This window comes from Pseudorasbora parva, chromosome 3 (assembly GCF_024679245.1).
Source record: "Pseudorasbora parva isolate DD20220531a chromosome 3, ASM2467924v1, whole genome shotgun sequence".
NCBI lineage: Eukaryota > Metazoa > Chordata > Actinopteri > Cypriniformes > Gobionidae > Pseudorasbora > Pseudorasbora parva.
In genome coordinates this window covers 55,872,942-55,899,609 of record NC_090174.1, presented here as the reverse complement: position 1 = coordinate 55,899,609, position 26,668 = coordinate 55,872,942, and the positions used below count along the sequence as shown (strand labels likewise).

At 38.3% G+C, this 26,668-nt stretch overlaps 1 protein-coding gene across 5 annotated transcripts in view; it reads right to left on the bottom strand.

Annotated features, from left to right (window-relative positions):
• Positions 1-1,389: 1,389 nt before the first annotated feature.
• The window catches only part of gak (cyclin G associated kinase), a 47,104-nt gene continuing 21,825 nt past the window's right edge, over positions 1,390-26,668 (bottom strand). For 2 of the 5 annotated variants that reach the window (XM_067439534.1, XM_067439536.1), the window contains 17 exons: positions 25,713-25,762; positions 25,463-25,611; positions 24,648-24,770; positions 23,191-23,324; positions 19,738-19,932; positions 19,529-19,646; positions 17,909-17,988; positions 17,616-17,809; positions 15,543-15,707; positions 14,019-14,444; positions 13,353-13,487; positions 9,333-9,473; positions 7,557-7,643; positions 7,199-7,459; positions 4,158-4,324; positions 3,890-4,066; positions 1,390-3,324 (listed from right to left, as the gene is read on the bottom strand). In XM_067439534.1, the coding sequence (XP_067295635.1) occupies positions 3,223-3,324; positions 3,890-4,066; positions 4,158-4,324; positions 7,199-7,459; positions 7,557-7,643; positions 9,333-9,473; positions 13,353-13,487; positions 14,019-14,444; positions 15,543-15,707; positions 17,616-17,809; positions 17,909-17,988; positions 19,529-19,646; positions 19,738-19,932; positions 23,191-23,324; positions 24,648-24,770; positions 25,463-25,611; positions 25,713-25,762 (2,704 nt within the window). In that variant the 3' untranslated portion in view covers positions 1,390-3,222. The remainder of the gene's footprint in view (positions 3,325-3,889; positions 4,067-4,157; positions 4,325-7,198; positions 7,460-7,556; positions 7,644-9,332; positions 9,474-13,352; positions 13,488-14,018; positions 14,445-15,542; positions 15,708-17,615; positions 17,810-17,908; positions 17,989-19,528; positions 19,647-19,737; positions 19,933-23,190; positions 23,325-24,647; positions 24,771-25,462; positions 25,612-25,712; positions 25,763-26,668) is intronic. The other 3 variants (XM_067439535.1, XM_067439538.1, XM_067439537.1) reach the window with 2 other exon arrangements.

The following is a 26,668-nucleotide window of genomic DNA, read 5'->3' as shown; positions in this document are numbered from 1 at the left end:
TCTTCAGCCCTTTTACAACAAGTGTTGCTTTGCAACATCATGAAGACAAAGATATTAGAAAAGGTGTCTATCCAGCTCATGTCCCACATTCATCTCAAAGCGCAGACCGGCATAGGACGCATCTTTAAGGGGGAAAAGGCTAGGAATCTATCTACAAATCTTTTTTTAACTAATAATTAATTTTCTTATACTCTTTGGGTTACCATTATTTACTGATAATTGTTTAATTGTTTTACAGGCTGCAGTGAGTTGTTTCACTGACGGAAAATAAACATGCATGCTTATTATAATGTTTGAGCGTTTATCATTTCAAAATGTAGGCTCTCTCTCTCGGACCTCGGTGGGCCAAATCAAAGGTTACCACGGGCCAACGGGCCCTAGTTTGGGCATCTCTGATCTAGACCGACACAAACATTATTAATAATTTTGATAAAGTATCAGACTCTGTAATAGCTATGACGTTTTCGCGGTTATGTTTATTTTTCTGACAACGCATATTCCAGAAAATATTCACTTTAGTCTATTAAACACATACATCTTTTAAAACTATAGTTTAAAATGAATGCTTATATTTATGCTTCTAGTTATGCGGAAGTTGATAGACTCAACTCTTTTATTTGTGTTCTCCATTTGAAAACATTAGACTGAACATTTATTTTGCCTGTTGTTAATATGCTGTATTTATAAATAAAAAATGAAACGGCATTAATGTTTAAAAGACATTTTGTGCTGTATTTAAAAAAACAACAACTCTAATTTCTCACTATTTATTGATGTAAATGTTTTTTTTGTTCTGTATGTAAGGGAGTGAAATTGCAAAAATTACAGTGTTTAAAAAGTTCAGTTCGGTGCTGTTGCTATAATTGTAAGAAACAGAAATAATACAATAAATAAATATTGGTTCTTCGTTATCGGCACGTAAACACTCAAATAATCGGTATCGTTTAAAAAAATAGTTCGATCACTACTCCATAGATATGCGATGCACACTTCAGAATCTATGATAGGTATATATAGTAGGAAAGTAGGTGATTTTGGATTTAGACGTATATACTACATATGTATTTTATATACTCTTGTAATGGTAGTGCATCATGGGATTGAATGAATTCACTCGATAATGTCCACTAAAGGTCTCGGACTACTACAAATTGTTTCGATTTTGGACACCGTCACGACTATGTACTAGTAGTGCATACTAAAAATGAATGGCATATGGTTAAACTGATCAACTGAGGTAAATAATTAATGCATATAGTCAAACGTGCATGATATGCACAATTTTGTATACATTCAAGATCAAATGTACAAAAATGCATATATCGCCAAACCTTCAAATACTTACTTTTTTATCATTAGGTGACATATAGACTCAAATAAGAGACAATCTAACCCCAAACCATGATTATGGTTTATTGGTCAAAAGAAAATGTCAAAAAAAAGAATCTTTTAAGACCGTGATTTTGTTCTCCATTGCAGGAGGCAGCTGGCGAGAAACAGTTTTACATCCAAAGGAAAGGTGAGTGGGCAAGAGGAAGAAAATTATTATTAAAATATTCACTCTCCACCAAAATACAGCAGCGTTGTTTATTTACTTACATATACTTCTTATCCTGTGAATATATTTATCTTACCCATAACTTAAGTATAAGGACATTTATTTAGCCTGAACAAAGTCATTTATTTACATCAGAATCCATTTAATACAATCAGTAAAGATTGAGCGGAAATGCCACATTCCAGTTTGAAATATTTCTGGCCGTTTATGACTTTGGTGGAGGGTGAATAAGCTGAAACATTTCCAAAATCACTCAACTGAGCCATCAGTCTCTTCAACAGTGGGCGCTTTAGCTCTCAGAAACCAATAACAGATGGAAGGGTACGGTTCGGTTCAGTCCGACTGTATCGCCTCCTGTGCTGCAAGCCTCACACGTCAATAATCTCAGAAAGGTTACGGAACTTAACTCGCCATGTCTAAATGATTCAGTGTTTTCGTCCAGTCTTTGATTTTTCTATAACAAAAAAATATCGGAAGCTAAAGGTCTATATATAAAAACAACACTAAATCATTTCCACTCTAACGTCATTGTGTAATAAGTTGCATCAGAATTTTTCTTTTTTTTTTGTGTTGTTGATATGGGTGCATTTTGAATTTGGCCTGATGACTGGAGGGATTGGTGCAAACTTTCTAGTGTCATTATTAAGAGATTATGAAAACATCAAATAAAATATTGTGAAGGCTTGCTAACACATTAAAAATAGGATAATAGTACAAGGAATACAAAAACAAAAAAGAGACAGAATTACATTCCAAATGGCCAGCAATAATTTTAAAAAGCACATTCATATTAGTAGATGCTTTGGAATGATTTTAGTTTTGCAAAATGCTCAGCTTTTTTTTTGTTCCATTTACAATAGTTTTGATATTTTAGTCCTTATTTTTTAATATCCATCAGCCAAGTACAGCTTTCAAAACAATAAATAAGACAGACATTTCTGATTGGTCCTTGATATAAAAAAAAAAAAAAAACTATGGAAAGCTCAGAGGTTTTGTTGATGTTAAGTTTGTATCGGTCACTGGAATACCCTTTGGACTACAGAAAATGAGCCCTGAACACACAAATACACAAACACCTTCCAACGAGGTGCCTGGAGAGAATTAACACTTGAGATCAGTGGAAACATGATAAAACTGAAGTGAAAGTAATGAAAAGTCTAACAAAAACTTCACATCGTGGAGAGCAGAAGTCTCTGCTTTCTCTTCACATGAACACGATCCACCCTCAAACACACACGAGTGAATATTTACATCAATATTTGACAAACCACACTGATCGGAAACCAAAAAGGTGAAAACCAAAGAATGACCGTGTGATGCATAGAATGGCATAAAATAGATCAGTGATGATAATGTCTGTTTTCAAGTGCAAGACAGACTTTAGTCTCAGGTGTGTGTGGTTATTTTGTCTACAAATGCCAAAAGGATGCTAGCATGGTGCCCTTTTGAAGCAGAAGAAATCCAACGCTACAGGTTTCAGCCAGAGCGCATGTGGTAGTTCAGGAAGAGATCTGTCCGTTCCTCAAACAGAAAGAGGTCTGTTTTCTTCCTGTGATTGATCTGTCCTACTGTCAGCCTGTGTGTGTGTGTGTGGAGAGAGCGCGCTGTGCCTCAGGCTGCCTGTAGGGGGCACGCTGCACCTGGCAGACGCTCACTGAGCGCGTTCAGAACAGGGCTTTGCCTCCTTGGTTCTCAAACTCGGACCAGGCATCGCTCAGCTCCATGAAGATCATTTTAGCGTACTGCTCGTACGGCTGACCTGTTGCCTGGAAGACCAGAGAAGAAAAAAAAAATCATTACTTCTTCATTGATCCTGGACACAAAGATGAGTTACACCAATTCTTTAGCATCATGAATGAAATCAAAAGTGACCCTTTTTATTGTCTTAATGCAGGTTACTGGATTGATAGTGAACGATCAATCCATAAACATTTTTTTTTGGACCTTCATAATCTTTAATGAAAAATAGCGACTAAACTACTTTTAATCAACAGTTGAAGAGTGAAACTCAAAATATGTCAAAAACGTGTTCAGTGGCATAAAATAGCACTGCTTTACAGAAGAATTGAATTCTGTCTGCATCACTGAATCATTGATTTCCTGTTGTCACTGTAAAGCTGCTTTGAAATGATCACTATTGTATAAAGTGCTTTAGAAATAAAGGTGACTTGACTGAAATAGACTGGTATTATTGATTTAAAACAAATTCTCCACCTATACAGCCTCTGCAAAAAATTCAGAGGCTAAGTTTGTACATTTTGATGAAAAAATAAAATGTGTTATTTTCCTTCTTCGTCTTCTGAACATTGCTGCAATGTAAATATCCCATACCTTGTCTGGGTGCACGACAAGCACAGCCTTCCTGTAGACCCTCTTCACCTGGTCAGGTGTGACGAGATCTGCCATGGTGATGGGCTTCCAGCGGGTTTCTCCCTCCCAAAGGACCGTGTGCAGCGTGGAGAGCAGCGCCCTGATGTTCCGCTCCTTCCCCTCGATCCAATCCAAGATCTAACAAACAAACAAACAAACATCATCAAGCCCAAAGCACATCCACCAGCAAATATGTTCTTAAGAATCTGAGCCAAGCGGTCATCTATACCTGAAGTTTAAGAGGGTCCATGTCTTTAGACAGCTCCTGCTTCCTCATCTCAGCAATGGTTCTGGGCGTCTTCCTGTCAGGTTTGGAGCCAAAACCTTGTGTGGACAAAAGATCCTCAAAGTCGTCTTCTTTCACTTTGGGCTTTGGACCTAAAGGACAGAAACACTCTGTACAACAAAAGCACAATAACAACCACAACAAATGCATGAAAAGTATTAATGCACCAAATCGCCCATGACAATTATTGCATTCAGTCACCATTTGAGACTCAGTCTTGATAAGAAATATTATTTTTAAGTCGCTTACAATTTCATAATTTAATTTTTATTTGGAGTCTGATAGAATACATTTGAATTATATTTACTTTGCAACCTTCATTAATCCTTTCCCGTGGCCCTGATGGTAGGTAAAGAGTCCATCGAATGCACACTTCAGAATATCAGTGGAAGTACTAGGTCATCCGAGGACTTTTCGCCTACTTTTTCCGAATAATATGTATTCGGTGACACTACTCTTTTGGCATTCGATTTGGGGCGCAGCATCTGTTTTAGTTACTGCCTTTTTAAAGCCCACTTTCCAGTCTGCTCTGATTGGTCAACCACTTAGAGCATGTGGGTCAGAAATTAAATGCCCCTTAACCATAATCAAGTTTCAGCTCCCAAGGCTCCATGAGCAGCTGTAAGCAGTGCTAAATCTACGTAAACAATGACGCAAGTATTGGAAGTTCATCCTATTCTTTTTTTGCCCTCTCAGTCGGGCTGAGATTATGATTATGGCAAAAATCTGAAACCATAGAAATTATTCCATGATTTACTCACCCTCAAGTCATCCAAGGTGTATATGACATTCTTCTTTCAGACAAATACATTCAGAGTTATATTAAAAATATCCTGGCTGATCTAAGCTTTATAATGGCAGCCCAAAAAAGTGTATCCATCCATCCAAAAGTAAATCCATAAGGCTCCAGGGGGTTAATAAAGGCCTTCTGAAGCGAATCGATGTTCTAGACCGCCATCTGTATTCAACTTATGAATGAAGTGTAACACCTTTCACAGATCAAAACACTTGAGCTACGCCCTGCGTTACATCAGTTGCGCGTTTTTCGCAACTTCAATATGGAAGGCAGTCTGGCGGAAGCTAGATATTTTTACTTTACTTTTTTACACAAATGTGACCCGTCACGGAAACAAGGGACACAAGTCGGCAGCTCTACTTTCAAGCAAAATGAGAAAGAAGCAGGTTTTTTTTCATATTATATGATTTTCGCTTTTTTGCAGAATCTGTTAGTTGAAATCACGAAGAAGCCTCTCCGTGTTTGAGATGGCATTAATGGTATATATAAAAGTGTACATTTTGAGGTTGAAATCACCTTGTTTTGTCTGTGTGTATTTTCATACTGGCTTTTGTTATTGTCCTGCCCTCCAAGGGACGCGTGGCTAATTATTTATGCAGCGCTCTGGCCGTCTGTAGAGATGATCTGAGCGACGATGAAAGCGGCATAATAAGACTGGAAAATACCCTAATCTACAACTGAGCGAAGATGAAGAAAAGGAAGAATGTATCAGACTGGCGTCAGACGAGTTGGACCGTAAGAAGGCTATATCGATAGTAACATTTGACGGGGATAAAGACAGAGTCAAATCTGTAACCGTGGCTATAGTGAAGGGGTAAGGCGCATGTCATTAAGTTTTGATGCAACTCAATCAGGTTTGAATCTGCCTTTTACTACACTCTCTCTACTCTCTTTTCCCATCACATATCAGAAAGGCATTTATTTTCAAAAAGAATTGAAAAAATATTAGAAAAGTAGAAATAAAGCATCTAACATGTGTTTATTAATAAGTGTTTCTCGGTTAGAGAGTGTGGCAAAAGGCGGATTCAAACCTCTGATCGATTTGCGTCAAAACTTAATGAAATGCGCCTTACCCCTACACTATAGCCACGGTTCTGGACTTTACCCATTTCTCTATCTTTATCCCCTTCAAACAGACACAAAGTATATCCATTAAGAAGACCCCGGGAAACAGAAAGTGTGCCCGAACGACTTATTTCATTGAAGGTTTACTTTTCTGTTTCTTATGGGGTGTGTTTCCATAAACACCAAAGTTTGTTGTTTTGTGTTCATTCTAAGAACACACACACGTTATCTCATGTTTAGACCTTCCCATACCTACCTATTGTTCTTAACTGTCGTTTTAAATGTAATCGTTAGCATTGTATCAGTTGCCAAAAACCCCCCTTACTATAATGGACTTTTAGTTGGTAATGTTAGCATCTGCTGTCCTTTATTATTAATAGTATGCGGGCTGATTTTTCCCGTAGTGTCTGTCGTTACTAGCAACCATGCAGCTTTACAGGGGATATGGCTTATCTAAATGAGATGTAAATGAGCCCTATTGTCACTCCCAGCAGGTGAGAACAGGTGAGAACTGCAAAATTTTAGAGGCTGTATTCTCTCGTTTAAACTTTTCTAAATGCCTACATTCAGATGGCCACAACTTCTCCAAATATGATCAGATTTCCATGTGTTGCACATCGTTGGAAAGCTTGGAGACTACACTTTCAGAATCTATCCCTGTCTGTTTCCGTGACTGGTCACAAATGCATTGCTTCGGTTCAAAAGGCTGGAGCCATATGGAGCACTTTTATAATCAATTGATGCACATTTTTGGGCTTTAAACGTTGGGCTGCCACTTATAAAGCTTGGAAGATTCAAGACTTTTTTGTAACAACTCTGTGTTTGTCTGAAAGAAGAATCTCATATACACCTAGGATAGCTTGAAGGTGAGTAAATCATGGGGTAATTGTCATTTATTGAATGAACTATCCCTTTAAGTCATGGAAATAATGGCAGGACTACAAACGAGGCAAGTGTTTTCTGATTCAGGGATTCACTTCTTTTGCTATGGACTTTGTAACTTTGCAGAAACATGCAGAATACGCAAGATTAAATATCTTGTTTTTTGCTCAAACAATTATTAGCAATGGCCTCATTTCAAATTTGTGTTTGCAACTTTCATGCATTTGTTTATAAGCCTTACCAAATGTTGGTCCACGGATCCCCCTCTCTTCTCGTCCACCGATTACACTGAAGCTGGGGGCGTAGTTTGGTTTAGCCGGTTGGGTAACAGGTTTGGAGGGCTGGGTTTGCTGCCTGGAAGCTGAGTTAAGAGGCATCCAAGGTTTGTTCGGGCCAGATGAGGGCCGAGGAGTCTTCTGCCACTGCTGAGCTGAGTTCTTTGGGCCACCAGCAGAGGGTGCCGCTTTATAACCTGAACCAGAGAAACCAGCACTGGACGAGCCTAAACGCAAATTAGTGTTAGTAATATAATGTGAAGGATTTAGGACTTAGTAGTCTGATAAAGGGTCAACCCAGACATTTTACACAGTAAAACATACCAGGTAGTGTTGAGCCCAGGTTGGCCAGGTCTGCAAAGGGGTCAAAGCTCTGAGATTTGGCCTTGGAGAAAGATGAGAGACCTAAGGCTGCACAAAAAAAGATGGGTTCAAAAATAAACTTATTAAACACTTATGAGTAGTCTTACAAATAATCTTGTAAACTGTTTGGCTGGTAAACAGGAAGTTTGATTGCATTAACAGGGTAATTGTTACATTTAATGGTAACACTTTACAATAACGTATTTAAATAAATAATTTAAACAAATGAAACCTTACTTAACGAACTATCAATACGTCTAGCTAGCATTTACTAATGGTAATGTTAATCTCAATATTAACAAATACATTTTAAAGATCAAAAGTTATATCTGTTACCAATACCAACATGAACAAGACATTTTTTATTAACTAACATTAACAAAGCTTAAAAATAATTGCTGTAAAATACACTATATTGCCAAAAGTATTGGGACACCCCTCCAAATTATTGAATTCAGTTGTTCCAATATCTTCCATGGCCACAGGTGTATAAAATCAAGCACTAGGCATGCAGGCGCTTCTACAAACATTTGTGAACGAATGGGTCACTCTCAGGAGCTCAGTGAATTCAAGCGTGGTGCCGTGATGCAATAAGTCCATTCATGAAATTTCCTCACTACTAAATATTCCCCAATTGGGAACAACAGCCACAAAGTGGTAGGACACATAAAAATTAAAATCACAGAGTGGGGTCAGCGCATGCTGAGGTGCACAGTGCGCAGAGGTCGCCAACTTTCTGTAGAGTCAATAGCTACACACCTCCAAACTTCATGTGGCCTTCAGATTAGCTCAAGAACAGTGTAGAGAGCTTCCTGGAATGAGTGGGGGTGTATGGTTCGGGGTTGTTTTTCAGGGGTTGGGCTTGGTCCCTTTAGTTCCAGTGAAAGGAACTCTTAATGCTTCAGGATACCAAGACATTTTAGACAATTTCATGTTCCCATCTTTGTGGGAATAGTTTAGGGATGGCCCCTTCTTGTCCCAACATGACACTGTACCAGTGCACAAAGCAAGGTCCATAAAGACATTTGGTGTGGAGGGACTGGCCTGACCTCAACTCGATAGAAAACTTTTATGATGAATTAGAGCGGAGACTGTGAGCCAGGCCTTCTCGTCCATCATCAGTGCCTGACCTCACAAATGTGCTTCTAGAAGAATGGTCAAAAATTCCCATAAACACACTCCTAAACCTTGTGGAAAGCCTTCCCAGAAAAGTTGGAACTGTTATTGCTGCAAAGGGTGGGCCAACTCTATATTAAACCCTGTGGATTAAGAATTTTGGCAATATTGTGTATATTTTTCATTGTTCATATTTTTCATGGAATACAGTGTTTATTATAAATGATTTATCAGACAAATTTATATATATATTTTTTTAATTCAACAGCTCTTCTCTTTTCTGATGACATGTTTACTGGTGTGAGGGCGGGACAACCTGTCACTCATGAGATCCACCAATAGCAAACCACAACCATCCAATCCATTCCCTATCAACAAAAAGGCCCTACGTTTTTTTGGTCGAGAAGCTGTTTAAATCTAATATACATCAATAGGAAAGAAAAAAAAAAACAATAGAGAAGGAAAAAACTATTGCAACTTCCTTTTCATGCTAATATTATTGTTAGTTTATGCAAAATTAACAAATTAGACGTTGTTGTAAAGTGTTACCATTACCAACTTAAATGAAGTAACTGCTTTTAAGGTCTGGTTATCTGAATGAAGGAATGAATGTTTGACTACCACTCATAGCAGGTTTGCTGGCAGCGGTGGACATGTTAATAGTCGTGCTGGCTCCACCTGTGGTCCAGTTGTCCCACCCACCTAACAGATCAGGCTGACTCGCTGATGATGTCATCTTCGGAGTCTCACTTGCTAACTTATCTGGCAAGATATTTAATAAATATAAATTTTTATATGAAATATTTTATGAAAAACACTTTTTAGACACCCCAACATTTAGTTTGAAAACAACACAGAACTTAAACTGTATATTTATATTTAAAATTAGGGCTGTCACGATTCCTTGATTAAATTTGAGTTATTGATTTGCTGTGAGTTTGAGATGCTTATAACATTCATCTGGGAACGCAATGTTTATAATTTTTTCAGATTTGTAAGGTACATCATTTATAAATATAGGTAAACACAGGAGAATACGTCATTATATGCTTCTAAATTTGCAAACCGTTCATCGAGATTTCAAAATAAAAGTCTAAACTTTGATGTCCAAATGTTCTTATTCAAAAAATTACAGTGGCGGTGGCATTTCTATTTTAAAGAAGTAGCCAAATATTAAACATTAAGTTATCATTTAATCAATTGATTATAATTAAATACTGTTTGGCCAATATTAAACCAGGATTTGATCTGTAACAACACTCTGCAGTAGGGCTGTCAACGAATATTCTAAATTCAAATATATATAATCGAATAGTTAAAAAAAAAAAACGAATTTCGAAGGTGAAAATTACTATTGGAATAAAAATAAAAGTGGGAAAAAAACCTTCCGCGGTAGTAGAGGCGTGGCTGGCTGCTTTGCGAGTGAGCGCGCGCATGGGGGTTCAGGCAGGGCCGTGTCAAGCCTTTGTGGGGCCCTGGGCTAAGCTTTTGCGGGGCCCATATTTTCTTACATTTTCGTTCGACATGTTGAGGTGACGATGTACTGGGTGTCCGCTGTGACTCAATTCGGGTGTGTGACAACGATGCTCAACGTAGAACGTACGCATAATTACCTCGATCCCAAAAAAAACAAAAAGGATAACGCAAAAGAGAATTGTCTCGGGGGCCCCCTGGTGTTCGGGGCCCTGGGCTGCAGCCCATGTTGCCCATTAGAATAACGCGGCCCTGGGTTCAGGGACAGGTCACAGGAGTCGCACTGTCAGTCAGGCGGCACAGTGTCAATGCTGAAAGTTGACGTGTCTTGCATGGAAGATGGCAGAAAGTGCACAGGCCAACTCGACCGCAGCAGAGAAAGCGATTTTAACACCAAAATCTAAAAAGCCATGTCTGAAAGTACTTTGGATTTTGGTCGGTAGGAAGTAAAATTGTTTAGCCGCGAGATAGAGTTGTATGCAAGCTTTGTAAGATACAGTTAGCATACCATGCCTCATTTTATTTAATGTTAAACAGAAGCATTACTAAAGTGTAGGCTACTGTACTGACTGAAGAGATATTGCATGAATAAAGGATAAATGCACTGCTTTCAATGGTGTGATTATTTACCGTTTCATGTCAAGGAAAAGTTCCATGTTTACTACAGCTTCCTAGGAGCGTTCAATATGCTGTAAAACTTAAATTAATATTAATAATATTTGTTTCAATCACTTAATGAAGCCTGCTTTATTTGAGACAAGAGTCACAACCTTTAATTGCTTGTACAAAACTCTTGATCAGCACTTAAAAGTTTTTTCATTTAAACAGTTATGCACAGAGAGAGTGAGCTGAGGGCGAGAGAGAGAGAGAGGTCTGCACTCTGCGGTCTCGGCCATTAGTTAATTTACTTGTTTTTGTGTAAGTAATACTGTTTAAACTTAAATAGACAAACTATACAAGTAGTTATGTCTCTTTGTATTAATTTGTCCTGTTATTGACGTAATGCGCATCATTGACAAAATGCACAACCAGATTTTTTTAAGGGGGAATATTCGGAAGTCATTTTTGAGCAATTTTGACAGCCGTACTCTGCAGGCATTTGTTATAATACATAATGGACAAAAGATGATTGTCTATTTTATGTATAGTATATTATTTTTTTTTATACATTTTTTGGAGTATAAAATTGATTTTAATAATTGAAATTGTTATATGAAAATTATTATTGCCTCGTTATTATACATGTCATTTTAAAGGCTATTGGATGCTTAGGTCTAGTTAAAAAAAAAAAAAAAAAATCTAATTACTCCATTAATCTGTAAAATAATCGTCAGATTATGAAAATAATTGTTAGTGACAGCCCTATTTTTAAAAACAAAAATGTATTAAAAAGCAGCCTAAAAAAATAAATAGCTGATCTTAAAGTTATACTTTAACACGATCACAATAATATATATACATATACAGTCCCTGACAAAAGTCTTGTCACTTATCTATTTTCTAGAAATACCTGATAGTAACCTGACTTTTAATTAATTAATTGGTGTTAGAAATAGCTCATATGAAAAGCTAAAACCTTTCCAAATGATGTTTAATGCACTGAAAGAAATAATTTTCATAGAAAAAATATTTATCATTTAATCAAGACAGAAAGGTCAAATTTTGGCAAGACAAAAGTTTTCGCCTATACAGAAATTGAACAAATTTACTGCAAATACAAAAATATGTCAGCAAATTAAGTTGTGGTGCTGAGATCCAAATTTAATATCTTGTATGACTTCCATGAGCTTGAAGGACTGCATCCATGCGGTTTGGCAAGGATTCATACAATTTATTGATGAAGTCATCAGGAATAGCTAAGAAAGCAGTCTTGCATGCCTCCCAGAGTTCATCAATATTCTTTGGTTTCATCTTCCATGCGTCCTCTTTCATCCTACCCCACATATGCTCAATGATGTTCATGTCTGGTGACTGGGCTAGCCAATCCTGGAGCATCTTGATCTTCTACGCCTTGAGGAACTTTGATGTGGAGATGGAAGTATGCGATGGAGCACCGTCCTGCTGCAGAATTTGGGCTCTTTTATGGTTGGGAATATAAGAGGTAGCTAAGATTTCTTGGTATTTTAGACTATTGATGTTGCCTTCCACCCTGCAGATCTCTCGCACACCCTCATACTGGATGTAACCCCAGACCATGATTTTTCTGCCACCAAACTTCACTGTTTTCTGGGTGAATCTCGGATCCATTCGGGCACCAGTAGGTCTCCTGCAATATTTGCGGCGACTGTGGTGTAATTCAACAGAAGATTCATCTGAAAAATCCACCTTCTGCCACTTTTCCAGCGTCCATCCTTTTAGCAGGCTGTGGGCCTTGGCAAATGCCACACGGTTTTTCAATTGTCTTTTGTTTAGTGCTGGCTTCTGGGCACTGATTCGACCATGGAGGCCATTTCGAGACAGAATCCGACAAACTGTTCTGGTTGACACAGGGACTTCAGGTGACCAGGTCTCGTGGAGCTCTGCTTCAGTGGAAAATGGGCTGGCCTTGGATTTTCGAGCCAACAAACGGTCCTCTTGAGCAGTTGTCTTGCGGGGTCTGCCTGACCTGGGCTTGTCAAAAACGTCTCCAGTCTCTTCAAATCTTTTTTTATCCTCTGTACTTGACGCTGAGACACATTGAAGGTGTCTGCCACATCAGCAGTGGATCTGGTCTTCAGCCTCTTGATAATTAAAACTTTAGTCTCAGGGTGAATCTTAGGCATGTTTGCAAAGGTCTAGTTGCAGTTGATGTGAAGGTCTAGAGTACTGGGGTTCTTTTTATACACACTTGAGACCTAATCGATCCATTATTAGTCACAGGTGAAGCTCATATGACAAGGTGACAACACTTATATCTTTGCAAAAATTGACTCAATGGGCTTTACCAAGCTGTGAATATTAGAATACTTTTTGAAAGTTTAGTTTTTCACTGAAACATTATCACAAAAGCTGATGGGATTAAAATGAGCCATTTCTTGTAAAAAAAAATCTTGATTAGAAATATATTTCAGTGGCACTTTAGGTCAATTTGTACACAAGCGACAAGACTTTTGTCAGGGACTGTATATATTTTTAAAAAAAGACAATGATTTAGTAGTACAATACTATGTAAACCAGAGCAGAACTCACTGAGGTTAAAAAGGCTGGAGTTGGATGCAGGAGGCGGAGCTTTGAACCCACTACTTCCACTGTCTGACCCCAGAAGGTCACCAAACAGATCTGACCCTGAAGATGCAGACCCCACACCAAAGGGGTCAAAGAAGTCTACAGAAAATGAATGAATGAGGCGTTTATATTTTATAATCATATCAGGGGTCTCAACTCAACCATTACATTTTATTTAGTCATTGTAATTTAGAACAATTGGGGAAAAATGTGTAAAAATATTATTAATAAATAAATAATAATATGAGGGTAAATATCAAAGAAAATGTCCAGGTGATATTACCCCAACATAAAATGAAAAATAATAAATAAATAAATGTTATTCAGTGCCTCTGTTATTTTCATTGATAGTTCAAATTTTTGTATTATAACACCCTATTTTTGTAATACTATGGCAATATTTTCATCACTACTAATTAATTTAATAATTTAACCTAATGCTGATGTTGGTGCAATTTCTCCACCTAGTATGTATATAATAAATAAAAACATTTGGCATAAAAGATTATGTATTAACATTTATAAATAAAATATATATGTGTTTATCATTACAGTAATGATAATTGATAAAAGAGGAAAATGAATTACCGGCCACTATATTTAAACACTCTTGTAGAAAATCTCTTGTACCTTTATTAGCCGTTGGTGCCGGTTGGCTGGACGTGTTGGAGAAGAACAGATCTTCTCCTGTACCTTCTCCAATCAGGTCTTCTGTGCTAGCAGGAGGCGCAGCGTTGGATGGAGGAGCGAACAGATCGTTCAGTAAATCACTGTTACTAGCAGAACTTTTCAAACCAGTCACTGCAGAAACGCCCGGCTGAGAGGTCTCGGCCAGAGGACAGGGGTCAGAGTTCAGGCCGAGCAGGTCCTCTGTGTCGGGCTGGGGGTCAGGTGTTGTGGTTGTGAAATCCGCCTCGAAAAGAGGTTCACTGGTGTCACGTGACAGAGTCCCGTCAATGGGGGCGGAGTATGACACGGACTCCTCCTCCGAACCGCCGCTCAAATCCTCCTGGTCATCCAATTGGCTGTCGGAGCGATCGAAATGCCGACTGCCATCTGTAAATACACCATAAAACAGTACAAACAGATGTCAAAATTAAAATCACTTTCTGTGTATTAAGTGCTATAAACTTCAGGGCGTGACGCATAATTCTGCATAATACGGGACTTTTATTTATAAACAAGCCCAAATAGACCAAGACTCTTATTTTGAAATGTCTTTACTTCCAGCTGCTCAATCAAAAAGATGAGATAAAATATGCATTCTAACATCCATCTAAAACATATTACAATATAAACATCACAAAGTAAACGGTCATAATTCATCAATAGCAGATCATGAGCAATCGCTGGGAATAAAATAAGCATTCTTCATTGAATGTGAACTTTTAACTAGAGCTGTCACTAATGATTATTTTGGTAATCAAATATTCAGTTGATAATTTGACCATTAATTGAATACTGGTACTCAAATAATATTTTATTCCAGTACTAAAATAATATTTTTTTTGCGGTAATAAAAATAGACCTAAGTGAACAATAGCTTTTAAAATGCCTTACAATACATATATAATAAGGAGGCAATAATAATTGATTCAAATTAAGAATAAAAAGCAAGTAATCGTATGGTTTTATTGAAGAGCACTTAAAATAAATGTAAAATACATAATATAAATAATTAACTTATGTACATTACATTTTATAACATGCCGACATCGGCCTGGTGATTTTTGTTGTAATATTGGCCTAACTATGTTTAATTCAAATGACTATTTAATCTTTAATATTCGTCCACTTCTTTACAATAGAAATGCTACAGTTACATTAAAACAAAATGGTGACAAGTTTTGGTGAAATGCCGCACAATGCGTTCCCAGTTGAAAGTTATAAGCAACCCAAACATATGCAGAGATCTAATAATGCAGATTTTATGAATTTTTGCTGGTTAAAGGGGTAAATTGCAATCGAGTAAATCACAATCAAAGGTAGATAGCAACTGAAGATTTTTTTATTTGAGCACTTTATTTAGAGCATCACAGCCCTAGTTTTAACATTTAAAAAGTTACATAATTCACCTTTAATGTGCAGAGGCAGCCAACAATGTGTAGGGACTGTGTTCTTATTAACTGAAATGGATATAAATGTGCTATATACCTTCCCAGTCAAGCATCTGAAAGAAGCTGTTGGCATTGGTGTCAGTGCTTTGAGGAGAAGGTGAATCGGGTTCGGTCTGAGGCCCTTCAGGCGAGTGCTCCGGCTGGGAAGGTTCAGAGGCGTAGCAGGCTGTTGAACCAGGCTGACGTGGAAGCTCTGGTTTACCTGACCAATCAGAAAGATTAGGAGCAAAAATGTCAAGGTAAAACTAATTGGAAATGTGTAACAATGAATGCAGGGTATCTAAGAGCTTTAGGTCCTGCTGAAGTTCCTTGAAACGTTATTCAGTGTAATTTCCACTGAAACAGGAAGACAGGGTGGGACACAATGTGCAGATACTGTAGAGCTGTTACTACAGCAAAACGGTGATCATAATCATGCAGAGGATCTGCAATTTGAAAAGTGTGCACTTGATGTTGCTGCATGGCACTGGTGTGTCTTACTCAATAGAGTGGTTTCTAATGCAGAGTCCGCCTAACCATTTCTCCTCCATATTGCTTTAAAATACAACTCTCAGGGTAGAATTCAAATGGTCAGATATGTTTTGTGGTCTGAGCCGACTCATGTATATGATCCGCCCTGTGCTGTCTCTGGTCTAGAGTGACACCAACGTGAAACTAGACTTCATTCGCCCCAATAGAAAGAATATTTACACTGACTAAATTGTACCCTTATATAGCACACTATGTGCCATTCCCCATGTAGAAAATATTAAGTGTGTGAACAAGTGACTGATTCCAGCCGCAGCTTCAGCGTCTATTTATAATGGAGGGGGCGGGATACTTCAGATCCTAGAGAGTATTTGATTGGACAGAAAAACTGATGAGAAGCTGAGGGTGCAGAAGGATGTAATCAAAATCGTTGATCCATATTCGGGAAGTGAGACGCTGTACATTTCGAATGCTTTTATCTTCAAAATGCGAACAAAAAACATTTTTCAAATGTAAAATAACACTCCATATAACATGAAATAGTCTTGATGAACAAATATAGATTATTCCTTCTTAAAGCTACTGAAGTTATTCAGTCAAGATGAATAAATGATTTCCCTTTGTTTGATTATCATTAATGACAGACTGCAGCAGGTTTATTAGGCTGCTGTCACTATAAGAGCTAATGCACAGATCCAATATTGCCATTACACATGCATGTAAGACATCACCCACTGTATTTATGTGAATACTCATCCAATTTTTTTTTTTTTTACGCGCGTTTAGGCACATATCCGAAGTCCATTAGCTCATCCGCGTTTGGCTCTGACTTGGATCGGATGCACATAAAGCCGCCTGGGGAACAGTGTCTCTTTTGTGGCTTAATGCGGTTCTAACAACACTGTTTAATATCAAACACGTCCTGCAGTTTAGCAACAGTAGACTCCCTTTTACTACATTTTCTTATTTGGCTGATTTGGTTGTTAAGTTTGGGCTTTTAGGGAGGAAGGAAAACACACCATTGTAAAGGAAGGGAATGTGCCCTGGATGGAATCGAAAATCACTTATGATTTAACACACAGCCCTAGTTTATTGTGTAACCAAAGTAGTAGTAATATCCAGAAAAAAAGAAAAAGATTTTATGCCTAATACAGTACTTTTAATTAAAAACAAGCCTGAAATAGACCAGTACTTTTATTTTTAAATGTCTATGCTTTACAACATCCAGCTGCTCATTCAAATAGCTGACGAAGCAAAATGATACTCTCTTACAACCATTTGCAACATATTACAATACAAACACAATAAAAAAACATTGCCATACTTCATCAACAGCAGACCAATCAATGGTTCACATTAATCATTTGAATGAAATCATGGCCTTTTGAAGTTATATAATCACAATAGGCCGTATCTTGATTCCTGTTTTTTCATACCCAAATTTAAGATGTCCTAACATGATATTTAAGACATTTGCTATATTATTTAAGTGATTTAAGGTTGTTTATGACCTTAAAATTGATCAAACTGAATTGAAGACATTTTAAGACTTAATAAGATGTTATATAAGGTCCTTAGTAAGACTTCTACAAGAACCCTGAAGAATCAGGAAAAAACGACCAAATAAAGAGAGAAAGCTCACCAAATTTTGTCAGGATCTCTTGCTGTTCATCTCGGCTGGAGAAAAGGATCTTGGGATTGAGTCCTTTTGTGGCAAAGTTTTCCCAGGGCGTAGTCTTGTTGCTAGGGCGATCCTGAGGCTCCACCTCAACATTTACATGTACCTGGAAGAGGTCAGGGTATTTCTCCTGGATGTCACACGCGTCAAGATCATATCTGTAAATACATGCATCATTTCAAAAGAGCATCACATTTTGACATACAACTGAAAGTGAAATTGATATGAGATCCTTTTAAGAGTAATCTGAAACTTACTTTGCAAATTTGACAGTGGAGGCGTTTCTCGGCACAAAGCCTGTATGGAACTGAATCTGAAACACCTTCATGGAAGCCATCTACAAAAAACAACGCAACATGTCTGCAATGACTGACAATGACTAAGAAGCACCAACAAAATATGAACAGCTTGTCCTGAATTATGAGTTGAAATTGTCAGGTTTGAGGAACATAAGGTGTGAAGATCTGTTGAAAGCAAGTAATAGAGGAAAATGGAATAGAACTGACTGAAATGAGAACATTTACCAGTCCATTCATATTTTTATTGTCTAAAACACTATTTATTTTACTGTTTTATTTAATGCGGCATATGAAAAGGCTATATTCAGGAGGAAAAACAACAACAGTATTTTGCATTGTTTCATTAATAGTATATATTCATCTATATGTTCCCCCTATGACAAATGAATTATCTGCCCATCCATCCCTCACATTGTGGCAAGAAGAAACTCATCCTAATTGTGTTCCTTGTATTTTCATCATGGTGCCTTAAAATTGGTGGAATTATGGCAAATGCGGTACAATTTGTTAAAGATGCAGGATGGTTATTTTTTTTATAGGGCTAGGCGATATGGCAAAAAAAACGAAATCTCTGTTTTTCAGAAATCGATTTTTGATATATAGCACGATTTTTTGAACTCGTCAACTTAAAATGCAAGTAAATGGTAAAATGGTAAATGGACTGCATTTATATAGCGCTTTTAACAGACCCTATGGCCATCCAAAGCGCTTTACATTTTGCCTCACATTCACCCATTCATACACCGACGGCGATGTCAGCCATGTAAGGCGCCATCCAGCTCGTCAGGAGCAGCTGGGGTTAGGTGTCTTGCTCATGGACACTTCGACACTTGGTCAGGTGGAACCGGGGATTGAACCACCAACCTTTCGGTTGAAAGTTAAAAAATCTCGTTACAAACCATCTGGTGAAATTTAGATTCCAAGGGCACACATCCATCATGTATCCATGAAATATGAAGGCAAATATTGCACAATATCAATATCTTGATCTATAAGTAATATATACTCAGAAATAATATAATGAAAAAGAAAAATGCAAAATATTTCTTAGACAAAAAGTAATAGCAATAAATAACACCAGTCATAGGCTACTGACAACAAATGCTTTGTAAAAACGTTTAAAGGAACAGCATCTTTCAGCCTGTCACCATCATGCAAACATGAAATATCAAACATACAGTAGTAGTTCTTTACTGGTTTTTGCATTCCATTGAGCTATTTTCCCTACTGTTTGGTGGACATGTTTGGCTATTGCGCTCATGTTTTGCGCTTCGCCCAGCCCTAAGCAACTTATTTAATTGTATTTATTTATTAAAATTGAATTTAATTAATTTCTTCCAAGCCAGTTTATTCTGGGTTAGCCAGGGAGAGATTAAAAACGTAAAAAATATTGCCTCTATACAAATTTAATTCTTTCTTTCAAATAAAAAACATTTTTTTGTGTTTGTCATAATCAAGCATTTCCGAACACAGCTACTGGCCAACTGATCAGTAACTCCATTTTTTTTGTATGTTAACCCCGATCTTGCTAATGTATGGGGAGAATATACACACATATCAGTCACTGTGGTGTCTTACTTTGGCCTGCAGGCGTCCACCAAGCGTGGAGCGGGCGTGATAAATCACTATCAGGACGTCACCCTGCACGGTTATATTCAGAGGAATCTCAGCTCGCCCATCCTCCATCTTAAAATCCCTGCAGAAACGGCAAAGTTAGTTAGAGATGATTATCATCATATCCATCAGTACTGGATTATGTGACAAGTTTCATCACAGTGTGGACTTACCTCATTCTGTCATACTCTTGAGAGGTGGTTGCGACGCGCTCATCACCGACGTAAACCTCACAGAAGGGTCGGCAGCCGTTCCGCTGCTTATTAAAGAGTGGTACGGGTGTCATGGCGACAGAGCGGACGGTTATAGGCTTGCTGTGGGGGATTATGGGCTCCTCTGCCATCATATCACACATGTATTCAATATACCTACAAACAACAACAACAACAGTCACTGGTAAAGGCAATCTGTTAACACAGTTATGATGACATGCACGACCTGTGCATTTATGTGCACTGGTCGTAAATGCACTGGTCGTGCCAAAGTAAGACAACCAGTGCAAAGACTTCTCTTATGTTCACCAAGGATGCATTTATTTTATCCAAAGTGCTGTAGAACAGTAATATTTTATTGCATTATAATATGATGATTTTGGCGCCAAAATGTTATCAATTATTAGTGCTCAATTATTAGTAATGTAAGTTGTTGTTTTTTGTTACTTAATATTTATGTGAAATCTGAAGGATCATGTGACACTAAATACTGGAGAAACGATATTAAAAATTAACATTGAAATATTATTTTTAAATGTTTTCCAAGTATTACTGTTTTTACTGTAACTCTGATCTAATAACTGCAGCTTGCTAAGAGGCTTCTTTCAGAAAAATAAGAAAATATTAACTAATATAATATAATATAAATATAATTCCAAACTTTTGGTCGGTAGTGTAAATCTACAGCTCAACAACATAACATTCTGTTCTTGGACCAAAACACATTTAAGCGGCAACATTCAACACATTTGTAACTTCTTAATGGAAAAAAAGTGACAAAACTGTTGAATAGCCCCTTAAATAATTGCTTCAAAATATTTCAGTATACCACAGGTTCAAACAAAGAGGTTTTCAAAAGCAATAGTGAACATTTTAAAATATAACCCGTGATGATTGCTTAGAAAGCTCTATTTAACAACCTACGAAATCCTCATAGTTCATCATTAACATCTAAGGTGTGGTATGAGAAGTCTGACCTCCTTCTCATGAACAGTGAAAACAGAGATCAATGCAATCGTTGCTGTGAACTTACCCCAAATCCTCAAGCAGATCTCACATATCAGGAGATATCATGAGATATGTACAAAAATGTGTGTTGCTTGAGTTGTTAAGTTGCTTAAAAGCAGGGCTGCACAATTAATCTAATTTCTAATCGCGATTACGATTTTGGATGCTACGATTATGTAATCAATCAAAGCCGCGATTACTAAAAAAAAAAAAAAAAAAAAAAATTCACCTGCGTGCTTGGATAGCATGTTACACTGTGACAGCAGTACGCTGACTGGTCGAATGCACGCAAAATAGCACAGAAGCCGTGCACACAGCCTATGTGTTGTTTCGTTTAGGTTCTACACACAAATAAAGATGTTTGTTATAAAACCTGCGATTTCTGTCCCTCCATTTAAGTCCATTCCCAGTGCTGCGGGCATCAAAGTATTGACGCTTAGGGCATCAAGACGGCCAGCGGCGTGACTGTCCATTCCTCTCAAACTTTGGATCAGAAGTCTTTTGTCTTTTCTATAGCTCAATGAGAAGAACATGGCGCTAGCAACGCCAAGGTCATGGGTTCGATTCCCAGGGGAAGCAAGAATTGACAAAAATGTAAAATGTGTACCTTGAATGCAATGTAAGTCGCTTTGGATAAAAGCGTCTGCCAAATGCGTAAATGTAAATGTAAAAGATCCAATAAATGTCTTAAAAGCATTGTAAAAATAACTAATTGAGTGTCTAATCCAAATCCAAGTCTTCTGAATAGACACAATGGCTTGCAGGAGAATTCAGCCGACAGTGGAACCTCGAATTCAGGAGGAGCAGTGTGGTTTTCGTCCCGGTCGTGGAACACTGGACCAGCTCTATATCCTTCACAGGGTGCTGGAGGGTTCATGGGAGTTTGCCCAACCAGTCCACATGTGCTTTGTGGATTTGGAGAAGGCATTCGACTGTGTTCCTTGTGGCACCCTGTGCTCTGGGAGTATGGGGTCCGGGGCCCCTTGCTTAGGGCTGTACGGTCCCTTTACGACCGGAGCAGGAGCTTGGTTCACATTATACCGCAGTAAGTCAAATTTGTTCCCGGTGCATGTTGGTCTCCGGCAGGGCTGCCTTTTGTCACCGGTTTTGTTCATAACTTTTATGGACAGAATTTCTAGACGCAGCCAAGGGCCGGAGAGTGTCCGGTTTGGGGACCACGCGATTCCGTCACTGCTCTTTGCAGATGATGTTGTCGTGTTGGCAACCTCAGACCAGGGCCTTCAGCGTGCACTGGGACGGTTTGCAGCCGAGTGTGAAGCGGCTGGGATGAGAATCAGCACCTCCAAGTCCGAGGCCATGGTTCTCAGTCGGAAAATGGTAGCTTGCTCACTTCAAGTTGGTGGAGAGTTCTTGCCTCAAGTGGAGGAGTTTAAGTATCTTGGGGTCTTTTTCACGAGTGAGGGAAGGATGGAACGGGAGACTGACAGACGGATCGGTGCAGCATCTGCAGTAATGTACCGATCTGTCGTGGTGAAGAAGGAGCTGAGCCGTAAGGTGAATCAATCTACGTTCCTACTCTCACCTATGGTCATGAGCGAAAGGACAAGATTCCAGATACAGGCGGCTGAAATGAGCTTTCTTCGCAGGGTGGCTGGGCGCTCCCTTTGAGATAGGGTGAGAAGCTCGGTCACTCAGGAGGAGCTCAGAGTAGAGCCGTTGCTCCTTCACATCGAGAGGAGCCAGCTGAGGTGGCTCGGGGATCTATTTCGGATGCCTCCCGGACACCTTCCCAGGGAGGTGTTCCGGGCACGTCCCACCGGGAGGAGGCCCTAGGGAAGACCCAGGACACGCTGGAGAGATTATGTCTCTTAACGCCTCGGGGTACCCCTGGAGGAGCTGGAGGAAGTGGCCAGAGAGAAGGAAGTCTGGGCGTCTCTGCTTAGACTGTTGCCCCCGCGACCCAGCCCCGGATAAGTGGAAGTGGATAAGTGGATGGATGGACCTTGGCTACTAACTGATTTAAGTTAGTACTAAAATTACTAAAACTAAAAAAAAGATTAACTATAGCTAAATAGAAAAGGACTGCCTGAGGATATTCCTTTAATGGCAGATCAGTGCTCTTTGCTTCTAGTGAGCAACAGAATTGATCCTGTTCAAGGTTATGTCACTTCCTTTACATCTAGTACATTCACACTTGGTTAGAGTCAAAAGAGTCCCGTGAGCTTGCAAAGTTCTTCAGAAGCTCTTGGCGAGCCCAAGAACATTTGTGGAAGGAAGTGACCTCAGCACCAAAAGAACTGCCACACTTGTGGCTCACTGCTCATGTTCTGCTGAATTTATCCACAAAGCATCTATTTCTGTTCTAGAACAACCTGTCCTGACATGTGTGCACGTTGTGTCTTATTCGATGTAAAAAAGTGAGAGAAAAAAAGGGGAAGTTTTTACCGCTTGTGTGAGGGCGAGATACCCGGTGGACATCGCTTCATGCTGAACATGTAAACTGCAGCCTCGGCCGTAGAAAACAGACGACAGAAACAGAGGAACGCACAAACCACCACAGCCGACGCTGCCCGTCCATCCTGTGTACAAAAACACACAGGTACATTAAGATGATGACAAAAGACACACCTGGGTATCTTGTAATTTTTTTTCTGATGGAAATGTTGAATTAAATTAATTGGGATGTTAAAATAGTTTATCAAAACTAAGATTACGACTTGTCAACAAAGACATCAATGTAATGTTTGTTTGTGGACAGGTTAAGAATTAACAGACAGTAGCTGCATTTACTAGGGGTGCTGAAATATGATCATTGCATCGATGCGGACGTGGACAATTCAGCATCGATGCAGTAATAGACTAATCGATTATAGCCTACTGACGTCATTCGTTACACACACGCTTCTCATGCTGGAGTAAAATGCCGGAAGGAGGAGAAAAAAAAGTGAATAATAATAATTTTAAAAAATGCACCCACTATTTTACCATTTACAGCCTGCGAGTGTGTGCGTGCTCGAGAATGTGTGTGTCTGTGTGTGCGAGCCCTTGTGAGTGGGTGTGAGAGCGTTATTGTAACTAAAGTACATTACTTGACAGTTTCATGCTTTTAGTAGCCTATTTACTCGTTTATTAGCTCTAAATGCTCCTGTCGTCTGCTGTGTTCAGACTGTGTGTTCAGAGTTTGGTTTGATGTTTGCTATATTCAGGAAGTGTACTTTCTTGGAGCAGATAAAATAAAAAGAGAGATTATATACCGGTATCTGACTGCTTGTATTCATTAACAAAAACACAGCCATGTGCAGCAATAGAAAAAAAATTGAAGATTAATATATGAAGTGAATCGTGAGACCAGTGATGATTCATACCCCTAGCGTTTACATGGCCCCTAATAATCTGATTGTAATCGGACTAGTAACACAATTAAATAAAAACTTAACAAAAAAAGTCAAACGTAACCAGGTCAGAATGATTTGGCTGACTTTTATTCTGACTGCTAGAAGTACGGTAGTCTAAACCTTTTCTAATCCAAACGAGAGGACATGTAAAGACATGATCAGGTTGAAAACCGAAAACTGAAAATACTGAGGTCCCACCAGTCCTTGTTTCTGGCATTTTTACTGCATCGCACAACGGTTCATGTGCTCGTTGTCTCCTCATTAGGAGTCGAAATAGATAAATATTAAGTCTGCTCGTATGAATAAACAGCAGGAAACTGCATGCATGCATGCAAAAATAAATAAAAAATCTGATTTGAAGCTTGTGACATTAACCCGATCACTTTATCTGACGTTTATGAAAACACTACCTTCAAATTCATCCAAATGTAATCTGAACAAAAGGTGTCCATGTAAATGTAGTTAGTAAAGTCGGTGGAAAAGAGCTGTGTGTGTGTGTGTGCTCACCAGACAATGTACAATGCAGATGTTTCTCTGGTCCTGTTTGAGCCATTGATGCATGTTCTTACATATACTGTACAAGTTCTTCAGAGTAGGAGCTCGTCTAGGTTGCCAGCCACACTCTGATACCTGCACACACACGATACAATTATGAGCTTTATTAAGTACACAACAGCACAGAAAAACAATTACAATATGTGTTGACAATAGACCGAGTCAACACCATATTTAAAAGTGAAGGGTGTCATTAACCTGCCAATAATGATAATATGACAAACAGCAGGTTTCTTCATTTAATAGCCCCGCCACAAACTTATGCCATTGGCTCAATCAATGTTGCTGTACTTCTATCTAGGCTTTTTTTCATATTTATCAAATTAGGTATGGCATCTACAATGGGTTTATTTAGTTATTATTTACAATTATAGTATTTATTATTATTTTCAAATGAGTTTTTTATTTTCATATTTCATATCGGTCCAAATGCAATGATTGGATGACAATGTTTTGGTCCTGAGACTTCCGCATGAATCTATATGTACATTTGTTTAATATTTAGACCACTTCTATTATTGCTATTATTGAATCTTATGATATCATATCCTGTTTTTGGTTTGCTTACATGTCTTTGGTGTGTGTTGTAAGTTTTTTTTAATCAAATTTTTTATTTTACTTCAACTCATTTAACTTAAATCTAAAGCTAGTTTATTTATTTACAACATTGGATTTATAATATTTGGAAAGACAACAATATGTCACTCTAATCTGTTAATTATTTGAATTTTAGAAAAAGCACAAAACGCTTAGCTATACACACTCACCCTGTTGTGAAACCTGGCTGGTCTATAGGAGCGTTTGGAGAGGTTGTATACTGCATAATGGCCCGCGTGTCGAGAATCCAGGAACAGACGCACATCCTCAATATTATTCTTAATGGCAGATTCGACTCCTTCAGCTGGGAAAGACATGACTGCAAAAGCACATAAACAAACAGACAATTCATTAAATTTACACCATTAGGATTAAGACATTCAAAATCAATCTAGAGTCCTATTGCACAGGCGAGTGTACCTGCTAGTCTGGAGGTGATGTAGGACAGGTCCAGGTCTCCCTTAGCATAACTGAGACAGTACAGACAAATGTTTAAATGTGTGAACACAACACCAAAGCAAGAAAAGCCTCTAGATTACAAGAGGAATAAGAGTAACGACTTGTATCAAAACTCAAGTCATCAAACTTTACTAAATCTGGGACTAAAAATGCAAAGAATACAGTTAAAGGGATAGTTCACTCAAAAGGAAATGTTTCTTGATCAGCAAATCATCACATTAGAATGATTTCTGAAGGATCATGTGACGCTGACTAGAGTAATGATGATGCTGAAAGTTCAGCTCTGACCACACGTTTTACGATCAGACTTGGTGAGAAAGACATGTTTCAAAAACAACATTTTTTGATAGTTACTGTAGACCTTATGCAGCAGAGAAACAAGCACGCAGCCATCTTTCGAATTTTGTGTTTGAACTTCCGTTTTTGCTTTAGCTCTAAATTTCTATGGCATTGCTGTCAAAGAGTTTTTAGCTGATGAAGTGGATTTACTTATTGTAGAGTAAAATAAATTTGTCATGAGCAGATGTCATAAATGTCCGATTTTAAAATGAGTGGTTCATTCATAAATCCGTAAGATCTTACCTTCATACTGTGGAAATACAAATCGGAAGACAGAACACAATAAGCACAGCACTGAAAAGGGACAGGGCCACATAAGGTCTATAGATATTTTGATTACTATTATATTTTTGATTACATGATATAGTTTATAATAAAGTGAACTATTCCTTTAAAGTCATTTCAAAGAGCAGCATTCACACATATGTATTTAGTAGGCAAGCTGTTCAAACTTTAATTCTATTGATTAAGCTGTGCTGATGGGAGCAGACTGTGGTTATGAACAAACAGCATACAAAGCCATGAGATGAACGTGAAGTGAAGTTCACACAACATCCCTACACACACACACACACACA